Source organism: Protopterus annectens, chromosome 17.part0, assembly GCF_019279795.1.
Source record: "Protopterus annectens isolate FY-2018-M chromosome 17.part0, PAN1.0, whole genome shotgun sequence".
Lineage (NCBI taxonomy): Eukaryota > Metazoa > Chordata > Ceratodontiformes > Protopteridae > Protopterus > Protopterus annectens.
The window spans coordinates 524,028,632-524,055,522 of NC_056751.1; the positions used below are offsets into that span (position 1 = coordinate 524,028,632).

General features: G+C 37.4%; 1 protein-coding gene across 3 annotated transcripts in view; it reads left to right on the forward strand.

Annotated features, from left to right (window-relative positions):
* Positions 1 to 26,891, forward strand: part of CADM3 (cell adhesion molecule 3) — a 1,289,148-nt gene that overhangs the window by 939,029 nt on the left and 323,228 nt on the right. The window contains exon 7 of one of the 3 annotated variants that reach the window (XM_044059344.1): positions 4,004 to 4,150. The exons of the other annotated variants lie outside the window; for them this stretch is intronic. Coding sequence (XP_043915279.1) covers positions 4,004 to 4,150 — 147 coding nt within the window. The remainder of the gene's footprint in view (positions 1 to 4,003; positions 4,151 to 26,891) is intronic. 3 annotated transcript variants of the gene reach the window in all.

Genomic DNA, 26,891 nt, shown 5'->3' on the forward strand with positions numbered 1-26,891 from the left:
TCAGTAAGAAACAGTTCAAATATGCAGGCACTATAAGCCTTTAACCAGAAATTCCCAGCTGAGAAGGGCAGAGTCCAGCATCTCTTCCCACAAGAGTGCAAGCCACGAACCTTCTTAATGTAAAATAACTGGCCTGAAGCCCAAGTGCTTAAACCAGAACTAATACACTTTTAGAATAACAGACACTGAGCCTTCAATCAGCAGTTCCCATCTTAGAAGGATGTAAGCTACCTGTCCTGCCACAACAGTGCAGACCACAAACCTTCTTCATGTAAAACAGCTGTTCTGAAGCCAAGTGCTTAAACCAAAAGGCTTAGAATGATAGTTACACCAAGCAGTAATAAATACAATTGAGTACTTTTAAGAAGACGCAAAAGCAAAATAAAGTAATAAAGTAGGAAGAAACACAAATACAGTAAAAGCAGTTGAAAAAAGTGCAATTTTTTTTTTTTGAGTGAGCAAATGAGATGGGCCCAGGAGGAGTATCCAAATGTAAATTTACAAGAGGGGCGGGCAGTTTCAAAGCCACCAAGATTAACACCAAAACAAAAGCAGGGAGGGTGGATGGGGAACTAACAGAAAAAACAGAGCCACAACTTTCAGCTAGATAGTATTCAATGCAACACAAATAAATCAATTTAAATGCTGTATTATTTGAAAAAAGTGCAGGTAAAGATTTACTTAAATTCACTTATACGTCCAGTTGATTGCATGTAGGTCTTAGCTGGCCAAAGCTCAGAGTTTAAACAGAAAATTATCCAAAATGTACCACTTATATAAGGCAGAAACCAAATAACAATGAAGTGAATTACCCCCACTTATCACTGGCTATGCAGGAATTCTAGCAAGCATTAAATGAAAAAACAGAGCCACAACTTCCAGCTAGATAGTATTCAGTGCAACACAAATAAATCAATTTAAATGCTGTATTATTTGAAAAAAGTGCAGGTAAAGATTTACTTAAATTCACTTATACGTCCAGTTGATTGCATGTAGGTCTTAGCTGGCCAAAGCTCAGAGTTTAAACAGTGTCCCTTGTATTTGACATGATCTGTCTTATTTGTTATTCATAGAGATACTGTAAGGAACCTGTTTTCCTAATAATAGTTACTATTTATGTTAATATGATTTTAGTGGTAAATATTTGACATGAGCAGTTCTTTTCCCTACAGTGCATATTTTAAATGAGTGCTACTGGCTTATTCTGAAAAGGTCACACTGAGATAGAGACAAAGTGCTAAGCATACCTTTCAAATTTTCCTCATTATGAGGAACATTCCTCATTTTGAGTCTTAGAAATTCTAAGTGCTATGCTGATCATTCTTTGAAAAAGTTTCTCACATATTCATTTTAAAGAATTATCATAACAAATAACCACGGCATATAATATTGAATCATATTAATTCATCAAATAACTATTTTTTTTAAGTATGAAGACGCAGTTAATAACCATGTTGTAAGCTTCTTATTTGGAGCTATTAGTAAGTGTTCCACATTTTGTATACATGTTCCACATTGTGAGAGGTAGTGCTCCACATTTTATGCACTTGTTCCACATTGTGAGAGGTATCACTCCACATTCTGTGCACTTGTTCCACATTGTGGGAGGTAGTGCTTCACATTATGTGCACTTGTTCCACATTGTGAAAGGTAGTGCTTCACATTATTTGCACTTGTTCCACATTGTGAGACGTAGTGCTCCACATTATGTGCATTTGTTCCACATTGAGTAGGTAGTGCTCCACATTATGTGCACTTGCTCCACACTGTAAGGGGTAGTGCTCCACATTATGTGCATTTGTTCCACATTGTGAGAGGTAGTGCTCCACATTATGTGCAGTTGTTCCACATTGTGAGAGGTAGTGCTCCACATTATGTGCATTTGTTCCACATTGTGAGTGGTAGTGCTCTACGTTATGTGCACTTGCCCCACATTGTGAGAGGTAGTGCTCAACATTATGTGCACTTGTTCTACATTGTGAGAAGTAGTGCTCGACATTTTGGATTTAGAAGGTTGATCCCTATAGTGCCCACTTTCCAGTGAGGTCCTGTCTTTCCTGTTGAAATTCTGATTTTTAGAACATGACCTGAATAATATCAGGAAAACAATACTAGTAATATGCAACAAAAAGATTACATTATGCATGTTATTTAACTGCAAGTTCTCCTCACCTCTGATATGGACTACAGATGAAATTATGAGCTTTAAAAATGCAGATATGCAAACAGCACCCACATTGTTGCACCTTAGAGTAAATTGGCTACTAGTTATTCACCATCCCTTCAACAAGCATGCACATAAACATAAAACATTTCTATGTGCTAAGCATTCTAATCATATCCTGTAATTTCTATTTAGCTAGTTCCATGTTTAAGCCATGAAGTTGTTCCAACAAGATTTCCCACTTTTCTTGACCCTTTATTCTGCTGCAACACAGTATTATTTATGTTGTTTATAGTTTATTCACCTTCAATCAGTATAATCCCTTTTTTTCACAAAAACATTACACCTGGGTAAAGGTGTTTCTCATCCATTTCGTTCTTTCTTTTATTGAAATGTCACATATCTTGGCTAATTCAAAGGGTTTCTAATTTACAAACGTCCACTTCATCATGAAACATTCTCATTAACTCTGGAGATCCTCCATTTCCCTGACTTGTAATATTCTGTACTCTCTTTTGTCCCTTTTCTCACCAATTTACATATACAATGAGATGAGGACTTGGATAGGAATGGCCACTGTAAAGCACAGAGACGTTTTTGACGATTGCTAAAAATGTTTTCTAGTGTGTTGTTTTCTACCAACCAGCAATTGAAATAAATACATCTGGAATCATATGAATCCCAGAAGACAGCATGATTAAAATTTACTTTTCAGAGATTTGTAGGTGATTACTAAGCTAATGGCACAAGAGCCTTTACAAGCCTAGGCAATTATAACCAGGATATGACAATATTATATCTAAATTCCCCAGATATAGGATGGGGTAGTATCAGGGTTGTGGGTCTTTGAGTGTTGGAGCCCTGAGTCATTTTACAGACTGCCTCTGACCATAAGGGACATGGGTAGTACCTCAGGAGTGAATTTACGGTTCCCCATCCTTTCAACCAAATTCTTTTTGAAGAGAGGAAGGAACAGGCTTAGTTTTATGAAGATGGAAAGTTTATTGCATAGACAGGATAGCCTTTCGGATACAAATCTGACTCTCCAGCAAGTTCTGTTAGAGTCACAAGTAAGGTTCAGGTCCATGGAACATGTTACCCTTATATAATTTTTTTTTTGTGAATATGTAAAATTTTCATCAGGGCTGGATCTGAGAATGCTTTGTGGGTCAGGCATAAGTCATCTCCCATTAAACAATATCAGATGGAGTAAAGAACAGTCATTGCTCACATGTTTATGGGTATAATTTCTAGCTAAAATATTAATCTAGCGGGAAGCTTTGATAATTGCAAAAATAATAAACTATGGTGAAGTAAACACTTCAGTGCATGCATTCCTAAGCAGAATGACACTTGCCACATGAAGATAGCTGTTCCCCCAAACACATGTACAGAATGTTGCAATTCATTGCTGAACAGTCCCAAAGGTAAATTCAGATACATCTAATTTAATCAATGCCTTCAGTGGTGCTTTCCCAGTATTATAGTTAGTGGTACTTAAGGCGAACAAGAGAAGAAGTATTATCTTTAACTGCTAACTATACATTTATGCAGAAAATAGTTTGTAGGAGCATTCCAACTAACAAAGATTCTGCAAAAGAGAAATATCATTAAATATGTCCATCAGACATACATTTCACAGAGGAAAGGTATTACATGTTATAATTTTGCTTTTGTTATAAAGTAACAGAACAGTTAATAATAACAGGCATGGATGAAAAGAGTTGTGGTTGTTGCTTTTTCATTTTGTCATTGTGTTTTTTAATCTTCATTTTCATTTCTTTTGTTTCTCTTTGTCACCCATCCCATCCTGTCTTGTCCTGTCCTGTCCCATCCCAGACAAACCAACCACACCTCCTCTTCCTTCTGCCCTCACCACCACAGCACTACCTCCATCACCACCTGTTCTCACCACTCATCTCATCTCTGAGAAGTCGGCATCCTCTTCCAATATGGCTGACAGTGTCGCAGAGGCCGCCGCTCCAGGTATTGTTCACTGACCATTTTACAGTGCACGTGTGTGTGGGTTTGTTTGTGTGCATGTGTGCACGGCTCTCACTCACATTTGAAAGTGGATGTGTATGCTTCTCACTCACGCACGCACTCACTCACTCACTCTTTGTCTCTCACACTTTTCTCCATTATTTGTTCATCGTTTCCTTTTTTTCACTATTAATTTTGGCAATTGTTCATCTTCCATGTTTCATAAGTGTCAGGTTTAGACACATCATTTCATCGATTACAGAGTTTGTGTTTTTATTGGTCAAATTATTTCCTGTGCTGTGCACTTTGATTTTATTTTGCAGCTCTGCTTTTTATTTATTTTATTGCTTTGCTTTGATTTATGTCAGTTTCATAAATATTATCCAGATGTAATTTTACAACGGCTGATAAAATAGCCCAGATCATTAGTACTAATGGAGTAGACATTCTAAATTAAACTCTTTTCAAACAATAATAAATCGATTCAGATGGTAAATGCAATAAGACAACACACTGGTGCTCTGGTCAGCACTGCTGCTGCTGCACATTGCTTTGTTCTCCAGTCCAGTTCTTAGCCAGGGTGTCATGGGTGCCGGTGTCTGCATGACCCCCCCCATCTGTTTTGGGATTTTGATAGGGTCTCTGGTCTCCTCCCAGATCCCAAAGGCATGTTGAACATGAAATGGTTGTCATATCTCATTGGTGTACATGCCATGTAATTCACAGTGTGTGTGTGTATGTGTGTGTGTGTGTGTGTGTGTGTGTGTGTGTGTGTGTGTGTGTGTGTGTGTGTGTGCAAATCCTGTTATAATATTAGGCATTTTCTAGATTTATTTTCTTTGTCTTGGACTCATTAACTGCATGGGTTAGGCTTTAGCTCTGCCAACAATGAAATAGATTATTGCAGAAAGAATGAATGTTAATGATATATAACTCAGTTGGCTCACTCCTACCAGAGGTATAGTTCTTTTATGTTGTATAATGCAGTAGCAGATGGTCACAAAGCACAAGCAAATTAAATAAATTGACCTGGTGGTAGGTCCTTTTAGCTAAGAAATTCAGAGCTCATTAGCATTGATACAGAACAGTTTTGCTGTATATTAGTCTGATGTTCCACGTCTACCAAATTATGTGTTTCCAATGCATAACTAAGGTTTTTGGAAGGAAATATTCAAACTGCACATCAGTCTAGCATTTTGAAATGTATTAGCAGTGTACACATGAAATAAAATAGTGTTTGAGTTTATTAAAAATATATTAACTAGGTACACCTCTGTGAGATGCATATTTTAAAATTAAGGCTTAGTCAAAAGATATAGCTGAGGTATGCAAACTGATAAGGGTATTGCAGCTGTAAAGTGAGCAGTCTGAGAATACACAGGTATCAAGTCAGGAAACAACCCACCAAAACGTACTAAAAGTGTTAAAAAGTCAAATCACCATCCTTGTGTTTTTTAAAGCATTAAATAAAACACGAGGAATGCCCTTCAGAAACTTTTAAGGAAAAGAAAGTGTGGTGTCATATTTTAAAAGAAACAACTCCCTGAACCATTGTTTTCTAGAATTACATTCAAAATATAATGTTTTTCATGCAGTGTATTCGGAAAAAAGATGCTGATTAGGAAGAAACCAGTATCTCAAACAAGACTTGACTTTAATATCTGGTTATTTTCTGCATATGTATCTGAATGTCCTTTCTAAACTTGCAGCCAAGGAGACTGTTGAGCAGCTCAGCATAGTTATCCAGTACTGTAGGCTAACAATGTTCTCCTTTATGTAGACTTTGTCCACATTACCATGTGTTTTATTGTACAGCTTACTGCAAAATTATGAATGACAACACAAAATAGTAACTATATACTGAGCAGCTTGTATGTAGGAAGTACCATTGTTGGCAATTTACAACATTTTAGGCACTGTCTGTGCATTAGGGAGAGTGCTTGGTTCTACCCAGTGACATCTAAGACACCAAAACATCACTTTATGTACATTATATGGTACTTTCAGTGCTGAATAATAATTTTGTTTTGCATATGCTAAGGTAGTAGTTTATAAAGTAGGTAATAAAGTAGTAAAAATATACATTTGTAAGAAATTGTTAAATCTTATGGTATTTAGAGACATATAGGCAGCTCACGTGTGTGTGTGTGTGTGTGTGTGTGTGTGTGTGTGTGTGTGTGTGTGTGTGTGTGTGTGTGTGTGTGTGTATGTATGTATATGTACATATATATATATATATATATATATATATATATATATAAAACACAGCTAGGAGAGCGGACTTATAAAACTAACTCTTTTATTTGGTAAGCGCTTTCACTGGCAATAATACGCCAGCTTCTTCAGACCATAAACCAAGTTTGAAATATATTTTCAGTCACACAACCTTTACTTTTATACATCATGTTGAATCAATCAAGCAATCAATCAATTAATTACATATGCAACAATGAATTGTTTAAATTTCTATGACCAAACAGCCCTTGGTACAGGATAAGCAAACGCATGTAACCTCTTTAGGGGGGCAAACAGACAACAGTTTTTTGAAAAAAAAAAGATCTGAATGTTGTAAGTTTTTTAACAACTTATACTATTGACGCAGGAAGAATTAGAGAGGCTATGTGTAAAAATTGGGCTATAATACAACAGGACAATGAGGTAGTGAAGAGGTTGGGCACAGCACTATCTATAACATAAAGAAGAGGCCCTAATTTGAAAAACATAGTGGAGAGACCAAAAAAAGTTTCCAGAGGTCAAACTGGAATGTTTAAATGTGGAAGATGTGCCCAATGCAAGCATGTAAATGTTACTAACAAGATTATTATTAGGGAAAAGCCCTATCAGATTTGGGGAAAATATTCTTGTGATTCCCAAGGGGTTGTGTAGGGGGCAATCTGCAACCAGTGCGAAGCTTACTATATTGGTAAAATGGAACGGAAGCTCAAACAAAGAATATATGAGCACCAATATAGCATATGTAGGCAGATTAGCACTAATGCTCTAGCAAGGCATGTCATAGAACATCCAGGTCATAATTTTAGTTTTTTTGTCCTGCAAAAGGTGGACCAAAACATCAGAGGAGGGCCATGGCAACTCAGATTGGAGGAAGCAGAATTGGAGTGGCAGACTCGTACTATGGCGTATGTCATGCCTGGGTTAAATGAGTATGTGTCTATAATGTGCCTTCTCAAAATAAAAGCTTTAATTAGATAAGTGCAACAAAGTTATAGTATTAGTTGAATGGATTGAACATATTTATACATAAGTATACATTTTATTCTTAATATTGTTTTCTAGTTTTATTATTATATATTTTTATACAAAGTCAAGGTTTCATGGTACGGCCACTTTAGGTAGTGGTCTGTATTTTTAACAACAAGAAGCTTAGGGTTGTGGAAAACCTAATGTTTAGGGTTAAAAGGGGTTGAAAATCCACTATAACATAAAGTCTTGGTTCAGCAATTTAAACATTTGGTCATAGAAATTTAAACAATTCATTGTTGCATATTTAATTAATTGATTGATTGCTTGATTGATTCAACATGATGTATAAAAGTAAAGGTTGTGTGTCTGAAAATGTATTTCAAACTTAGTTTATGGTCTGAAGAAGTTGGAGTATTACTGCCAGTGAAAGCGCTTACCAAATAAAAGAGACAGTTTTATAAGTCTGCTCTCCTAGTTGTGCTTTGTACCAGTTTGTGAATTTCGTAAGTGTAGGAGTATATATATTTATATATATATATGTATATGTATATATATATATATATATATATATATATATATATATATATATATATATGTATATATATATAGAGAGAGAGAGAGAGATACATGTATATAAAATGGTCTCCTTAGCAGCATTACTTGCACTTGTTCATTTAGACAGAATCCTACCAATTTACTGCAGTTTATCGTGACTGATACCAAGTAATTCAAAATAACTGCAAAAAAAAAAAAATAAAAAGACCAAACCAAGGTGAATACTAACTTAATGATTTTGTTTAAACAAAACATTGAAGCTTGATGCCCAAAGTCAAGTAAATGTTTATCTATTGACATTTGATTATCAGGAAAGTCCAATTGGGTAAGAACCCATTTTCAGAAGAGGCCCATAGAGAAAAGCTCCAAAGTATTACATAAAATTTTAAGAACAATAATTTTACAATCTTCAAAAATAATATGAAAAACATCTACAGTTTAATTAATTATACCAAAGAAGACATGAAAACATTGGTTAAAAATAGATACAAGTTATATGACAATGATTTTATATTTAGAGAAATTTTAGAGGTAAGTTAGTATAATACAAAAAGGAATTGCAGTATGAAGTGAGAGAAAGGCAGGGTTATGGTATATTTACAGAGAAGACAGTGAAGAGAAATGGATAAAAATAATGAAGTGAGTGAAGAAGGGAGAATAAGGATGTGTTGGGTGATTTGATCTGGACTATCTGGAGTTTTTAGTCATTGGATTGTAATGACCGACAAGGAACAAAGGTATGTAGAATGTTATTTAGTGCTGGACAAGCAGATGGATGTTGGATAATTTTATCGGTGGTAAGAAGCTATGTATATGTTAGTTGATGGTGCACTTCTAACCAATTTAGGTTTTTTACTGCTATACAGTGGTGAGTTCTGAAAGGGATATTTGTTGCAAATTCATAGGAGATCATAGGAGATTACTAGGCTAATGACTCTAGGCCCCTTACAAGCCTATCCAAGAGTTTATCCCCCAAAAAGGAACCTCAATCAGAATTGTCACCCTTGTCAATGAGAGACACAGGTGAAACCCATGGAACAAATTTGTGGTTTCCCATTCACTCAACAAGGTTACATCTGAAGAGGGTCAGCGACGTACTTTGAAGTGTATTAGGAGTCTATTCCAGAGACAGGGCCATCTCTGGGAGACAAACCTGTCTCCTGCAGGTTTTGTTAATGTCACATATTAGATTTAGGTCTTTCAATCAGGTAATGTGCGAGGAGTTAGACTTATGGATATGGAGCATCTCTAGTAGAGCAGCGTCTGAGATTACCTTGTAGGTGAGTCACCAATGACCTCTGAGCAATCTGTATGATACCAAGTAGAGTGATAGTGATTTGAGCCTGTTCACATAGGACAGGTGTTGGAGGCCAAGGATTATCTTTGTGAAGTATTTCTGTGGCCTTTCCAGTTGGTGCTGGTGTTTGGAGAGGTACATACCAAACTGGGAGTTGTACTCAATTGTTGGCCTAATGAAGGAGGAGTACAGAGAGGTAAAATCCTCTTTTTTTCTGGATGCTATCCCTTTATTTATGAGATGAACCAAGTAAAAGGCTTTTCTCACCAGTGCCCCTACATGATGGTCAAATGTGAGATTGTTGTCAACCTGTATACCGAGGCCTCTCACCACAGGTTGTGTGCTTAGGGGTTTGCCATTGATGTGGTAATCAGTGTGGTAATTCAGCAACTTTGTTATAGCATTTTGTGATACCTGTAGTTCAGTAAGGATGGGAACACCATAAAGAAGTGTGGTGAGAAATTAAATAGTAGCAAGTCTAGTTTTAGTTGTACTGGTGAGAAAATTTTTGGCTCTGTAATATATCGCTAGCTTTTAAGAATTGTTTTCATGCAATTTTGTATATACAGGTAAAATTTAAGATTAACCTCCACTGTCAAATAATTTGTTATGAGATGTGACTTCATAAGTTGTATTATTAAGAGAAAGAATACATTTTGTCTTTTCATGAGAGAGGGATTTGGGGAAAAAAAGCAGTGGTTCATTTTTTAGGGTTGAGCATGAGTTTTGAGTTACAAAGCCATGTTTCAATGGCTGTTAAAACTTCCTGAATATTTTTTGAGCTGTACCATGTTGTTAGATGTGCATATGAGTGTGGAGAAATCTGTGTACTATACTAGGGATATCTGTTGTGCAGATGTGTGCAGGGCATTGCTGAGAATGTTAAAGAGAAGAGGACCAAGGATAGACCCTTGTGGTACACCAGGGGCGGCTTGTGCTATAGGACTGCAGCCATCTGTAGAAAGAAAGAAAGAAAAAAAAAACTACAAAAAAATCATACTGAAGCAGAGGACTGGTGTAGGACTGGTGTTTCAGGTAGGGAGACATGTGGAGACTGCTTACTGAAGCAGAGGACTGGTGTGTATATGTGTGTGTGTGTGTGTGTGTGTGTGTGTGTGTGTGTGTGTGTGTGTGTGTGTGTGTGTGTGTGTGTGTGTGTGAAATGCCCCAGTAGCTATATGGTGGTGGGTAGAGAATATTCAGACTTGAACCCTGTACCTTGGGTGCAGGTAAAAAGGGCCTGAATTCCTTACCCACCACCATTTATAAAAAAAATTGCAGATTTTTGCCTCATGTTTGTTCTGTTCCTCATAAAATCTGTGGTTTCTGTATGGTTTTACTTGCAAAGTCAGTTGTGCAGTGGTGCACTGGTAGCATTGTTGCCTGACAGCTACAGCTTCTCTGGTTTAATTCTTGGCTAGGGTGCCTTCTGTGTGGAGCCTGCATGTTCTCCCATCTTACAAAGACATGTGTCTGGAGTGTTTCTCCCTGCTCTGCTGAAAATTGGCTTTTGTTCCAAGTCAGACTTTCCTGGTTAACAAATGTTAAATAAAAATAACAGGCATTTGAATTTCAGACTTCATATTCTTCAGAAAATACATGGTAACACAAAACCTTTTATTCTAGCAATTTTCTAAGTTTATAACATGAATATTTGAAATGTGTCCCTATTTTTGGGACTGTATTCCCCCATTATTGGCTTCATCCAGGTTTTTTCTGCTAAGGTTGAGAGCTATGGTGAGAACTGAATTAATTGAATATGTATGGGGGCTGTATTCCCCCATTATTGACTTTGTCCAAGTGTTTTGTGCTAAGTGGTTGAGAGGCATGGTGAGAACTGAATTCATTAAACAATAGCCATTTAAGTTTCAGTCTTCATTTCTTTTAAGAAACAGCTTATGGCATAGTGGTATGCTGCTCTGACTGTAGTGCACAGGGTCCTGTGTTCAAGACTTGGCAGTAAAATGCATGGTGGTAACATAACATTTTATTCTAGCAACTTTCCAAGATTATACAAGCAGTGTTTAAAATGTGTCTCTGGTTTTTGGGCTTTTATCTCCTTCTCCTTCCCAATAATGTTTGGCTTTTTCCAGATTTCTTGTGATGTAAAGTTGAGAGATACGGTTGAGTGTTGAGTGGATTTTACAAGGAGCTGAGAGCTTGAAGAGACATTTAGTGCTGCTTATGCTGAGTTTACTTGCATTGTTAATAGCACAACAGGTAGTGTACTTGCTTTCGATGCTGAGAGCTTGAAGAGACGTTTAGTGCTGCATATGCTGAGTTTACTTACATTGTTAATAGCATAACAGGTAGTGTACTTTTTTTCAGTGCAGAAGGCTGCGGGACCTACTCTCACAGTATGTAGATGTGTTGCTCATACTGTACTGTGTTGTACTTTTAAAGGGGGTGGATGCTGCAGTCCTGAGAATGTCCTCTTTGGTCGGAGGTACCTAGTAACTATGAACCTGTTATCACTTTGCCATCCATTCCCTATTGCAATATTACTAGCTTATCATTTTTTTAATGTAATATAGGCAATTTATTCCTCAAGGGCAACAGGCACTTTATTTGTAGATGAAACAATGAAATATAAAGTTGTTTGCTAGCAGCAACCTCTTCATTAGTTACAGATCTTTTTAATGTGGAATTATTTAGATAGCTTTTACTTCTGCAGAGATTGTGCATATTTACTGATACTGGTGGATTGTAGATGTTTGACAAGACATATAATTTAATGCAGTCAGGAAGGTGCATCCCAGAACACATGTATGTTTTGTGTGCAAGGGGCCTATCATTTGAAAATAGCCCAACGTTAATCTTTATTTGCCACTAGCCAAATGCATTTTCTTTGAATGTGGGTTTCAGTGCTGTTTCAATGAATGTGAATTTCAAGGGAAGAGAAGTTTTAATGCTAAGTCTGTTTTCATTGTGAGACTGCATTGCTTTATTTAGCAGATGTCTTAGTGTTTGTGCTGTAAAATGCAAAATAAAACTTTCAAATGAAGTCCAAATCATCGTAGAAGGAAAGCAGTATGCACATTAGTGTTTATGGTAAATGGGGTGAAATAGCCAAGTAATGGTTCATTGGAATGGCTGCAGGGAGTAGGCTGCATTCGACCATGATTTAGTGAGGGGGAAGGCCAGCAAATTCAGACAGCCCCGGCTGAAATATACCTGTCAACTGTCCAGATTTATACAGAATGAATAGATTTTTGCTTCTTATTTTTGGTTTGTTCCTCATAGAATTTGTGGTTTTCTGGCAAATCATTTAGGAATTAAGTCACTAAATGACAGACACTGAGTTTCAGAATTCATAACCTTCAGAAAAATGCATGCTAAAGCAAGACCTGTTATTCTGTCAACTGTCCCAGTTTATACAAGAGCAATTTTTAGTACTGTTTATATGTTATCCCCAATATATATGGCCTTGTCCAGATTTCCTGCATTAACAGGTTGAGAGGTACATACAAATAAATTGCTTTATAGAATTAGGCATATCCAAACCTCTCAACTGTATGCGATTTTGGCTTAAAATGTTGCTATTCCAATAATAATCCCTGTGCAAAATGGCAATTTTGGAAGAAAACGTGGAGGGTTTACAATTAATAAATAACTGTAATAATCAGTTATAGATTACTTTTATTTCAGAAATGCATGTAGATTATTTTATTTTGTCAGCTGCTCAACTTAACAGTACTAATATTAAAAAAGTATCCCTTTTTTGACCGGTTCCCAGCTCTATTGTGTGGCTATTTTATATTTTTGCATCATATTTTTTTTCGTCCATTTTTCATAAAATTGTGTTTTTTTGGCAAATTAGTAGCAAATCATTAAAGACTGAAGTTAGAAAATAATGACAGACATTTGAGTTTCAGATATCATACCCTTCAGAAAATCCATACTAATGCAAGACCTATTATTCTATTATCTTTCTAAGTTTATAAGAGCAATATTTAAACATTATACTTATTATTGGGCCTTTGTCCCACCTCTATGTATGGCTTTGTCCAGATTTCTTGCTCTGAGGTTGAGAGGTATGACAAATGTGTCAGGGCCATCACAGTCAGCCAGAGGCATTTCAAATTGTGACATACTTGTTGCACCCCACTCCCCCATGTAGTGACTCTGGATGTGTCCAAGCAAGGCAAGGAGCAGTTATGCAGTGTAAATGTGCAGAATATCCCCCTATCCAAGCTAGACACAAGTACTACAGTGGCTTTTCATATGTTCTTGATTTTGCAGAATGTTCTGGTTTCTGTCATATTTTTATACTGTTGATCTATGCTTATTATTATTCAGAAAGTGTCTGTTGCTCTGTGTTTAAGTAGTGATGCTTTAAGACCATCAGGTAAGCTTGTCTTAGATTGTAAGATGGAAGTAAGCTTTAATAAGCATACTGTTAAAGGATTGTCAACATTGAAAACCTTTCTGTTGTTGCTATGCAGACAATACTTGCATAACTTGATAAACATAAAAGCCTTGGGTATTGAATGCATATGACAGTATTTGTAATAATGGACAGGATTACATTATTTTAAGAAGCTCATTACATTTGTTGTAGAGACTTGCAGTCATCTTTGCAGGCTTTACCTGTAAACTAAACAGAATGCCAATCTATCATGTGTGGTCCATAACCTATGCAGTAATCCTTTAAGCAATTCGTCTTGAGCTTGTTTCTTGTTTGCTTTTCGTTTATACTTTGATCATGTTTTCCCCAAGAAACAAGTAGATAATTGTCAGGCAGCAGGTCTTTTTTGGATAAGAAACATTTTTGCAAGTGGGGGTATCACAGAGATTGCTACTTTCAGTATGTTACTTGGTACTTTAATAAAGCTGAATATACATTATAATTAGAACTGCAGTGCAAGGAGAAGTGGTTTGAGTTGAGTGCTGGTTTGAGTTGAGTGCTGCTTGTTTTTTTATACTTGATTTTGACTGTCATTCCAGTAATGTATTTAAAAAGTAATTTATTTTTTTCATGCCTCACAACCTTTTTGTTTTCATCTAGATATTAAGTAAGCTGTCATGCAGCCAATGCTTTGAAATATTTTTTTTCTTATATACTTCATTTTGTCTTGATTGGACTCTCATAATGACGGTTTGGCACCCAGGGCAGCATATTTAATTAAAGTTACAGGTTTTGTGGTTTTGAGCATAGGTCCTCCCCTTTCTAGTTGACCACACCCCTTCCCATTGGCCCCACCCATTCAGCTATCTCCTGCAGCCCCCCTTTGATTTGAAGTCACCAGCTGCCACTGTGGTGCACTGGTGGTGAATGGGAGGTTTGGAGAGATTGTAGAGTTCCATTTTACTGACTGATACCTACTGGATAGGCATATTGGTGGCATGTGCCTCCAAATAACAGAGGCACATTTTGATTTTGAGAAAGAAAAGAACTCTGTGACTGTTTATGAAGTAATGGAGATCACAAATCTTTATAAACAGATGACTAAAGTAAAATTCAAGGCCAGTCATTCAAAGAAAAAAAGTGTGAAGTCTGCAAGCTGTAAGAACTAGGGCTGTCAAAAAATATGGAAATAAACACTGGTCATGTTTTAAAAATGATGTCTGTCATAGTGGCAGATATAGGTAGCATGAAAGGATTATCTGTTATGACCAAATATTAGAAAGAAAAGAAGAAAACAAGTGAGAAATTCAAGAGATACAGGAAGGTGTATTAAGAGTTAACCATCATGACCAGCACAGTATCCACTGTTAGCAAAACAATATGACACAGAGAGCCAGTGTCAGACAAACAACTAGTAGCTGGTATGTCTTCAAAGGATATTTGTTTTAAAAGGCCTTTATAATAGAGGTCTGGTGATTTTTGGCTTCATAAAAGCAAACCTCTCAAACTATTAGTACAAGAAATCTGGACAAAGTATCAAATAATGGATGAGGGGGATGCAAAAGCCCAAAAATATGCACGTATTATTAAATACGGCTGTTATAAATGTACAAAGTTTCTAGAATAACAGGATTTTTATTAGTATGCATTTTTCTGAAGGATATAAAGTCTGAAAGTCTAATGCATGTCATTGTTTAATGATTCCAATCCTCAGTCATTTGCCAGAAAGCCACAAATTTTATGAGGAACAGACTAAAAATATGAGGCTAAAAGTTGAACATTCTGTAAAAATCTGTACAGTTGAGAAGTATGCAGAAAAGTTATAGTTTTGAATGTGGAATAAGTCCAGGGAGAAGGGAACCTATGTTCAGATCCTGCAGCAGGTCTATTCTCAAGTGTGTTACCAGCATGGAAGGAAGTCGGTGTCAGTGTCAGTATCACTGGCACAGCAGGTGGTACACTTCCCTTTGGTGTTTGAACCTTAAAAGGCTAGAGGTTCTATTCCCCTCACAAATGAAGAGTAAGTCAGGGGGGTCTGCATTCCTGAGTGTGCCATCCTTTGGATGAGACATTAAATCGAGGCCCCATCTTTCTGAGTTGGTGGTAGTTTAGGTGGATGTAAAAGATCCCCATGGCACCTATAAAAAGAGTAGGGGAAGATCCTTAATGCCCAGGTCAAAACTCCCCCAGTAGTATAAATACCTCCTTGGGTCTCCTCTGAAAAGCAGTCACAAGCTTAATAGGACTAACCTGGTCAACAAGGATAAATAAATAAATGAGTTAAGAATTAACCCAAAAGTGAAAGAATATGTATTCCTTCTTACATTTTTTTCAAGATGGATGGGCATATAGTTTTAGTGGATGTCTGTGGTTTTACTTCATAGATCTTGCGTTTCAGCTTGTAATTTACTCTTCTTTAAGCATAAGCATACAAACTGTCAAATGCTGGAAATAATGAGTGACATAAGTCTGTTGCATTAATGTCTAGCAAACAGTAGGCTTGATGTTTATTGTTATCTGTTTATCAAGTTCATTTAGACCATGAGATTTATGCAGTTTTTATTTATTTGAGCATGAGGATATGTGATGTCTCTACAGCTGTATTCTCTTCACTGCTGTACACAGATACCTATGTTTTCTTGGCCAGTTACCTTTCACTCCTCGGTTTACCTTATTCAGATACGAATGGATATTTTGCATCTGTAGCTAATTATGGTGAGGTATACTTTGAAGGTGTAGTTTGATTAGTAGTGATACACTGCAAGCATTTACATATAGTTATGATTATCAAACTGAGCAGTTTCATTGGATCTTGTTCTGTATAACCCTGTCTAATATAGGTGATGGCTTACAGAATAAAACTTGCAAAAACAAAACTACATATCGATCCCTGCTTAACACAACTCAAATGAAGAATAGACACCCTGCTAGAGAATTGCCAGATTTCACTAGTTCAGCATGCTGTCTCTCTAAGAAATATTCTTGTTATTGAGGATTGTGTAGTACCTAAGCTGGCATATCATGCTTTCCAGCACCTTACACAATTTTGTCACTTGATCCTGGTTATTTAGTGTTGTGATAGTACATTGTCACTACTGTCACTCAAATATGCCAAAGAGGTCTTTGATCATAAACCTGATGTCCATTGCATTTGGAGTTCTTCATTAAACAGATTTATGTCATGGTCACATAAGGATCAGTGCATTTGAATGCACAATTACATGGTTATTTTTCACAGGTCTCCATAATGTCCTACACGAACTTGGCTTTTAATAATGTTTCTTTGTGGTGTTTACAATCATTAAATGCTTGCATTGTCTGATATTTGCAGATGACATTGTGATCTGGAGTGAGAGTAGGGAACTGGTTGAAGTGACCCTAGAGAGGTGGAAATGTGCTCTATCGAGGAGAGGAATGAAGCTCAGCAGGACTAAGACAAAATATGTGTGTGAATGATAGGGAGGAGAGAAGAATGCTGAGGATGTAGGGAGTAGATATGGTGAAGGTGGATGAGTTTAAATATTTGGGATCAACAATTCAGAGTAATGGTGAGTTTGGAAGAGAAGTAAAGATAAGAGTACAGGGAGGATGGAGAGGGTGGAGAAGAATGTCAGGAGTGATTTGTGGCAGACCGGTACCAGTAAGAGTGAAAGGGAAGGTCTACAAGAGGGTAGTAAGACCAGCTATGTTATATGAGTTGGAGACTGTGGCACTGACAAAAAAGCAGGAGTCAGAGCTGGAGGTGGCAGAGTTAAAGATGTTAAGATTTTGCATTTGATGTGAAGGATGGACAGGATTAGGAATCAGTATATTAGAGGGTCAGCTCAGGATGGATGGTTTGGAGACAATGCCAGAGGGGTGAGATTGTGTTGGTTTGGAAATGTGCTGAGGAGGGATGCTGCGTATAATAGGAAAAAGATGCTAAGGATGGAGCTGCCAGGTAAGAGGAAAAGAGGAAGTCCTAAGATAAGGTTTATGAATGTGGTAAGAGAAGACAATGCAGGTGATTGGTGTGACAGAGCAAGATGCAGAGGACAGGAAAAAATGGAAACAGATGATCCGCTATGATGACCCTTTATGGGAACAGCCAAAAGAAGATTGTTACATTCTTTGATATTAGTCTTGAGAATTTGTGTACTTGCTCTCTTAGTAGCAATTTATGATGGAGTAAATGGCTGTCCAAAACTGCAAGTGAGACATCTATAGAAGGTGCAATTCTGATTTGGATTTAGCTGTTTTAGCACCATCCTGAAATGCTATAACTTGTTTTCAATATACTATATAGTCATAAAGCTCTTCCATTTCAATTTCACCTCTCTGTACAGGCAGGAAAATTTTCATAAACCTTATGATTATATCTAGAGCTGCTAAAATCCCCTATTTTACTATGTGATTCCTTAGATTACTATGAAATGGCACATGCTTACTTCACTCAGTGATTGCACTGAATTACTATTTTTCAAAGTGCACATACATATCCATTGTGAACTTAAGTAACCAAGGTTTCTCATTCAGAAACTCCTGCTAAAGTCAATTTGAATTACTTTTTTTTCACTATCCACTGCTTGAGGAGTTGTGTTGCATCATGTCTAAGCATGTATAAATACAATAGTCTTATTAGTGTCTTTCCAGATAATATGTCATCTCATTTATTTAATACTTCGTTTTTATTATAGATTTTGTGGTCATACAGGAATATCTACCTGTAATGACCACCATTTCTTTGTGTCATCATAGGGCACTAATTGCAATTACATTCTCGAATATTCCATAAGTAAATAGTTTGGAAAATAGGTGTCTCTTTCACTGTTAGTCATAGTTATGGAAAAAGATTTTGAAGTCAAAGGCTTCACTTTTAGTATGGTCCTTTGTTAAGGGTCACTTGTCTAGTCACGTTACAATCAGCTGCTTTCGATCATACTTGGGTGATATTCCACCTAAGTACAGCCACACAGCATCTTTGTTCTGGCCTCCCATAATTACTATGGGGTTTGGAAAGCAGCAGCTGCTGTCCCTATCTACACAACTAGTCTTGAAACTAATCTAAGAAATTACTAGCTTGTACCATTTCTCTGCACCTTCACTACAATACTCAGAAGAATAAAATATAGCTATTGCACCTTCTCATCTTTTACCACATTGTAACTGCCTACCTCTCAGCTTGGATCCAGAAACATCAGCTGGATACACCATCAATGTGTGCGTACAGATACCTCATTTCAAGGTGAATCATTCGTAAGAGTGCTGAGACAATCACCTTGAGTTTCACAAAACCTTTGATGCCATAAATTACTGGTTATAGGACATACACATGGAAAAGCAAGGTATCAGCTTGCTCTGCAGTTACTTACCGGACTCAGGCTGTGCAGTGAAATGGGCAGAGTTAAAATCAAAAGCCCTGTAAAAGCTAAAATGACTTACCCCATCTATTTATTCCTTAATAGAAAAATTCTACAATTGGAAAATTTGAACTGTTCTGAAAGGTTTCACAAATTGCAATTATATTCAATGCTTACAGGTATCTGGTAATTCATTTCCCAGTTTTGTTTGAAAATATGTTGATGGAATCCATCGCAGGAGGAGTTACAAAACAGATCGAAGAACCTTACACTAGAAATAAATATTAGCAATAGAAAAAATGATAGCTACACCACATAACATATTATATATATGCATCAAACCTGAAAAAATGAATGAAACATCAGAAACCTCTTGAACCCACTCAACACACACACACACACACACACACACACACACACACACACACACACACACACACACACACACACACATATGCACGCATACACACACACACACACACACACACACACACACACACACACACACACACACACACACACACACATAAGTGCACTGACGCTTGAAACATAATAAATAGAATAATGCATACTTTGATTTTAGGTATATAATAACATAGAAGAAGGAAAAAAAAACACAAACCACAATTTTTGTAGGGCAGCTGTCCAGACCCCACAAACTTAATTATACCAACTCCATAATGACATAACACACTCCACTGTAATGTGATCTCCTCATCAACAAACAACTGTAAACATTTTGACAAAGCAATGATTTGATTAAAAAAGTCAGAAAACCAGTAATTCAACAAATCACTTATCAAAATGAAGGTCTCCAATATATATTGTATACACACACACACACACAGAGATATATATGTGTATATATATATATATATATATATATATATATATATATATGTGTGTATAGATAGAAATAGACATATATACACACACACATACATACAGACATGAATGCACACATATATATGAATATTATATATGACTCTCTCTCTCCATATATATATATATATATATATATATATATATATATATATATATATATATATATATATATATATATATATATATATATATATATTTATATATATATAAATATAAATATATAACACATTAACAAGGCTTATGGTAATCAAGATTTGTAAGGCTATTACAGTCCAGGCTTGAAAAGGAACCTATGAATCTAGGCAGAGACATAATGCTGAACTGGAGAGTGGCAGAGGGAGAAAGTTAATCTTTAAGAGAGAGGAATTTAATGGCAGAAGGTGAGGTATAATTAGTATCACTTCAGTATGCTACTTCTGTTTCTGTGATTAGACATTGGGAACTGCTTTAGAATTTTTTTTAATTAATTTTCTAGCTATACAAACCTAATGCACCTAAAAATGACTTGACCCTTAAGTGCTTCTTGACTTGATACGTCTTCAAGTTAAAGGAATTATTTCTATCTGAATATGACCAAGCTCTGTGTGTGTCACTTATCGGAAGTGGCTGAAAAGAAATGAGGTATAAGGATTTCAGAGTTCCTAACTTAGTAATTGGTGTGGCAGTGACAATTCTGATTGGGGTTTTCATCTGTGAAATATCAGCCACAAAGAGAGAAAACAATGCAGTGACTGAACCTAAATTGTTCCTATTTTTATTCTAGTTATGCTAAGCAGCTGCATCATAGATACCGCTGAAACCTGGAATTTCCCGAAACACATTCATCTCTTGGTAATGCTTACTCTGATAGTGATTAGACAGCCTGAGTACGGGTTGCCCAGATTTACAAGAGTTATGTGCTTAATTCTAGCTGCGTAATTTATGGGTTGCACAGCTGCATACCATGCCTTGGAGTTATTACTGCAATTATTTGCATGCCACCATGTAATGCCATCGAGAGACAGAGTAATATATTTAGAGATATAACATACATCATTTGCCTTGGCAATACTGGTAGTCATCAACAAAAGCAGTATAACATTCAAGACAGCTATGGTTTAAGTCCCTGCAGAGGAAGTGGCATCATTCAGCTACTGTATATGATTTTTGTGATGTCCATATGGGTTACAGTAATCTAGTGACATCAATTTTTATTTTTTAATTTGACCTCTAGTGGTAAACCTAAACACCGATCATTTATTCTTTATTTGCATGGCTGTTAATTAGTAAGCAAGCTGTGAATTCACAGACTTTTTAATTTACAACTGAGACCATAACCAAAGTGCCAGGTTATATTCAATATATACAAACTATATATGTATATATTTTTATATATATATATATATATATATATATATATATATATATATATATATATACTGATAAACAATGACACACAGAGCTCTGGTAACAAGAGTATTTCTAAACAGTGGAACAAAATCAGAGTGCCATACAGAAATCATACAGGCATGGGCCCACAAATGTAGATTTTCATTAGTAGTTAGAACCGAATTCTAGACCACAAAGGTATTAAGTAGACTCTTATCCTGAGGCCCATCACACTGCCCTGCTCACATATGAAAAATATGCTTTTCCCTATTGAAGATATTGTGTGCACCATGATATAAATGTTATAACTTGGAGACTTTCATAAACCATGTCTTTTGTTAGTTGGCTGTACAGTAATACCTGTCAGAGTTAGTGTGTCCATTTCATAAATGTTATTGTCACTTGGCCGTATTTTAGAGGAAGAGCAATGTGCGTAGAGAAATTTCATGTTTCATTCACCTCAACTTTATAACTCATATATAGAATAAAATGCATTTATAGTATGTATTAACATCTGAATGTGGATTCTAAAATCTTTCTTGTTGTGCAGTGTTGTAGAACAATCACTACTGATAGTGATTTACTAGAAGGTTTAAAGCCTTTACTAAGCTTTTGCCTATTTTAGAGCCTTGTATGCATAACTGAGGACTGATTCTTGGCAGCTATTTGACTTTTTAATATGACAACAGTGTATGAGTTTGTTATTTTGTGAAATATTAACATATGGAATCCTGAGTCTTAACATAATAAAATATTGATTCATGGATAACTAGCAACACATGATTTGTTAACTCCTGCATTGCTTAAATAAACCTGACTAGAACTGTGGGAGTTAAAAAACAGAAGAACCAATTCATAAATGTGTTTTCTGCAGCGATCAAGACCCCTTGCTCCTTTTACCACTCCCAATCTCTCTATGTATTAACTCTGATTCTTAACGATTAGGAGAAAACTTCAGCATTATGTACCTTACACTACCTCTACAGCTGAATTGCTGGGAGTGTTTGGGTTTATGTCGATGGATCAGGAGTTGAGTGATTTGTCAAAGTAAAATTATCCTCCCTTGAAATATATTTCAGTGTAGCTGCCATGCAGTTCACTCAAGAGCTAGCACCACACCTTATAAATACATATTTTGAAACAGAGGGTGTTTCCTGGTGCAGGAAACAAATAAACAGCCATAACATAAATATATAAGATTATTGCATATTAAGCAATGTTAAACTGTCTCTAAGTTAATGTTCTCTAATAAATTTGTAAACTCTCTGCATGATGCTAAGATATTGCAAAGTATTCTATCTTAGGCGCTGTGTATCCCCTACTCTGTAGGCTGCAACTACTACTGTAGAAGTTTATCTCTAGGAAAATTAAAATCTAAGAAGAGAACTTTTATTTTATTGTCAACTATGTGGTACTGTGGGATAAAGCATCATCCACATCTTAGAAGATCCAGGTTTGAATAACAGACTTGGTTAATAGTGGAGTCTGCTGCAATTTATAACATTCCTGATACCTTCCAGTCCCTCAGTTATGTTAGCCTAAGCTTGTTGACATACTGCTGGTACTGTTAAATACCAAAACCTAGTCCAAAAATGTGTATTTACCTAGGGTGTATTAAATGTGTACAGGTTTGAACTTGCAACATACAGTTCCATTTAACAAAATTCCTGATATGCTTTAGTACATTTCAGAACTTTCCCAGGAGAATATTGTCAACAACTTCTTCTATGAAAGACATTTTCCCTCTTAAACCTGCTTGTTAAAATCATGTGGGTCAATGCAAATCCTTAAATTATCTTCCTTAATGAAAGCTGCTATGATATTCCATTCAGCATGCCATCACTGCCTGACTGTAACACTAAGTGATCATTTGCATTTAAGCTCCTGCTATGTTCTCTACACGTTGCATGAATCACTCTTACAGCTTTTGGTGATAATTTGATATGATACTCTGTCGTTAAGCATAATATCCACTCATATTAATCAGAATTTCGGCCACAATACCCGGACTGAAATACAAAAGGTGGGGGAGTATACATATTCATCAAGGATACACACACCTCCAGGTTAGTGGCACAGCACGATGCTTCAGAGATCATTCACGTGCAACTAACAATGGGCAAAACTGCTATTCAAATTATAGCTTCCTACAATTCACCCACCATGTCCCTGGACCCCCACTCCGCATTCCTAGAAACACTGGGAAAAATAAAGGTCCTACCAAACACCCTGATATTGGGTGATTTCAATTACCCAAACATTAACTGGGAGAACTACTCAAGTACAAACTCCCTTGCCCAGCATTTCCTAGAATTTATAAACTCAAACGCCCTGGATCAACTGGTCAGCACCCCCACCAGAGGTGACAACATATTGGACCTGGTCATCACCAACATGGGCAACTAGTGTTCCGCACCGGAGGTCAACTCCTCACTGGTTAGATCTGACCATAAACTAAACACTCTGGATATCCACATTCTGCCACCACCCCCGGTCAAAGAAACCACAGTGAAAAACTTTTCAAAAGCAAACTTCACGTTACTTAAGACCGAGGTGGGACATTTCAAAACCCCCATGCTAAAGGAAAACACTGTCCAAGCAGCAAAGTCCTTTACTAATGCACTCTACAGGCACCTACAGGAATGCATGGATCGTGCTATCCCAAACAAAACCAAGACTCACTCCTCCAAGAAAAGGAAACAGTCTAGTGGACCCCTGCCATAAACAAGCTATACAACAGAAGGAAGAAACTAGTACAGAAGAGAGTAAAATCCCAAGAAGGGAAGACATCCCTGAACAGTATCAGCAAGAAACTACGTTCCCTCATAAAGTCATCCAAGGCTAGCTTCAAAAGAAGAATTACCATGGACTCCAAAGATAACCACAAGGCATTCTTTAGCTATGTCAAGGATCTAAGTGGCAATTCTCAGATCTGCTTGGAGTTAGTGCAGAATGGCACAAAATACACTGAACAAAACAATATCGCCAACATTCCAGCAGACAGGTTCAGTGCAAACTTCACCCCCCTCTCACCCCCAAAAGGGCCCATAACTATACTAGAAGAACTACAGAAGACATCCTTTATTGTTGACTGGGAGCGCAATCTATTTGGTGTTTTATACCAGAAGAATATCGTGTCCCTGAAATCACAGACACTCAGGTTAAAACAGCCCTCTCCAAAGCCAAAAACACAGCATCAATGGGACTGGACAGTGTCCCAGGCTGCGTCCTACATGACCTGAAAGATGAACTAACCCCTCACCTAAACACACTGTTTAAACTCAGCCTCTGCACAGGCTACGTGCCCACAGAGTTGCACACATCAACGGTTATTCTGCTCCACAAAGGTTGAGCCACAGTGGACCCCAGGAACTATCGCCCTATAAGCCTGGCTAGCTTGGTTTGCAAGGCTTTGGAGTGCATCATCATGGCTCTCATTAACAAAGACATTGGGAACCTCCAAACACTGGACCCTAACCAGTTCAGCTTTGTTAAGGGCAGATCATTCCTCCTAAACCTGGTGGACTTCTTTGAGACAGTTACCAAGGCTATAGATGAGGGAAAGGTGGTCCACACAGCCTACCAAGACCTTGCAAAGGCCTTTGACATCATTCCCCACTCAGGTATTATAGACAAGCTCACCAGCCATAACATAAACCCCTATGTCACACGATGGGTTGCCAACAACAGAACCCACATGGTAAGATTTGTGGGAGCTAGGTCTGACTATAAACTGGTTACAAGTGGCATTCCCCCAGGGCTCAGTCCTAGCACCCCTCCTGTTCGGCATACACTTCTCAGAGGTACAGGCAAGCACAGGAGGACTATGGCTTACCAAGTTCACAGACACTGCAAACTAGGGGCTATAATTGACTCACTGGCTGACACAGACATCCTCCAAAAGGGTCTCACTGAGGCAGATACCTGGTGTCAAAACCATGGCCTCAAGCTAAATGCCAAAAACTGCATAGTCATCCCCTTTGGAAAAAAACAAAGTACCCACAAACTACCACATAGGTGGTAGCCCCCTAAATATGGAAGACGTAATAAGGGATCTGGGGACCCAAGTAGATAGTAACCTCTCCTTTGATAATCACATTGCCAAAGTAGTTAGAAATTCCTTCTATTTTGCCCACCTAATCACAAAAGGGTTTGCATCCAGATCGAAAGAGGTCACTGGGCCCCTCTACACATCAGTCATCAGACCCATTATAGAGTACAATGCCCCATTTGGGATGTACCTTACAAGACACCTGCAACAACTTTAAAGACCACAGAATTACTTCACCAAGAGGATCACTGGCCTCAAGCAGATGCCCTATGCAACTCGACTGAAGAAACTCCAGCTGTACTTGATTGCATACCACCTACTCAGAGGTGATATCTGCCTGACATACAAGGCCATGTCCAACCCAGAATGGATGGACATGCTCCACCTAAAGAAAACCATATCCCCTCAAGCCATATGCTCCAGGGATCTAAACCTCACCACAGTAATAAATAGGATGTGCTGGAAGGATAGATTTCTGTCCCAGAGACTTCCCATGCTCTGGAACAAGATTCCAGCCTACATTAGGCAGAGCTCCTCACTAACCCTCTTCAAAAAAAACCTTGACGAGTGGATGGGAAACAGAAAGTTTACCCCAGGGATCACTTCAATGGCTCTGCTCAGCAGAGGCACAGGGAACTAATCTAAGGGGGTGGGGAAAGTCAGCACATTCTGGTTAGGCTTAAAAATGCCATCGGGCAGATAACCTAATACCTACCTATGAACCTATGAATACCTTTTTAGCTCATTAATGCCTTTTCTTTTTTTTTTTTTTTTTTACTTTAGCATTCTAGTGTTTGCAATGAAGCTCTTACAACAGACACATTTTTCCTGCAAGTATTCCGTATTTTTTTTACTTCTGTGTTTGCCACAAAGTTCTTTCAATAGACACATTTTTTCCTGCATTCCCACATCCTAGTAAAATTTCTGGGGCCTTTGCTTTTTGTTTAAAGACTCTGCTCAACAAATAGAATTTAACAACTTATTCACTGGTTTTGTCATAGGTTCATAGGTAGGTAGTAGGCTATTGGACCTAGGGCCTATATAGGCTTAGCCAAAAAGGTACCCTGGCTTTCGCCACCCAAGAAAATTATTTTCCTGTGCCCCTTGAAGAGTGCTAATGAGGAGCTTTGTTTGATATAGATAGGTTGTTTGTTCCAGAGTATGGGAAGTCTGTGGGACAGGAATCTATCCCTCCAGCATGTTTTGTTTATTGTGGTGACAAGGTTTAGGTCCCTAGAGCATGTAGCTCGGAGGGATTGGGATTTCCTTAAGGGAGCATGTCCAACAGCTCTGGGTTTGACATAGCTTTGTATGTTAGGCAGAGATTGCCTCTGAGTAGGCGATATGCAACGGTGTAAAGCTGGAGTTTTTTTAGATGGTCTGCATAGGGCATCTGTTTGAGGCCAGTAATCCTCTTTGTGAGGTATTTCTGTGGCCTTTCCAGTTGTTGTAGATGTCTTGTGAGGTACATACCAAAAGGGGCGTTGTACTCTATAATGGGTTTAGTAACGAGTAGAGGGGAACAATGACCTCTTTTTTCCCTGGATGAGAAACCTTTTGTGATGAGGTCTGCCACGTAGAAGGATTTCCTGAATACTGTGGTGATGTGATTATCAAAGGAGAGACTACTGTCCACCTGTGCCCCAAGGTCTCTTATCATACTTTTATTGTTAAATAGACTCCTGCCTATGTGGTAG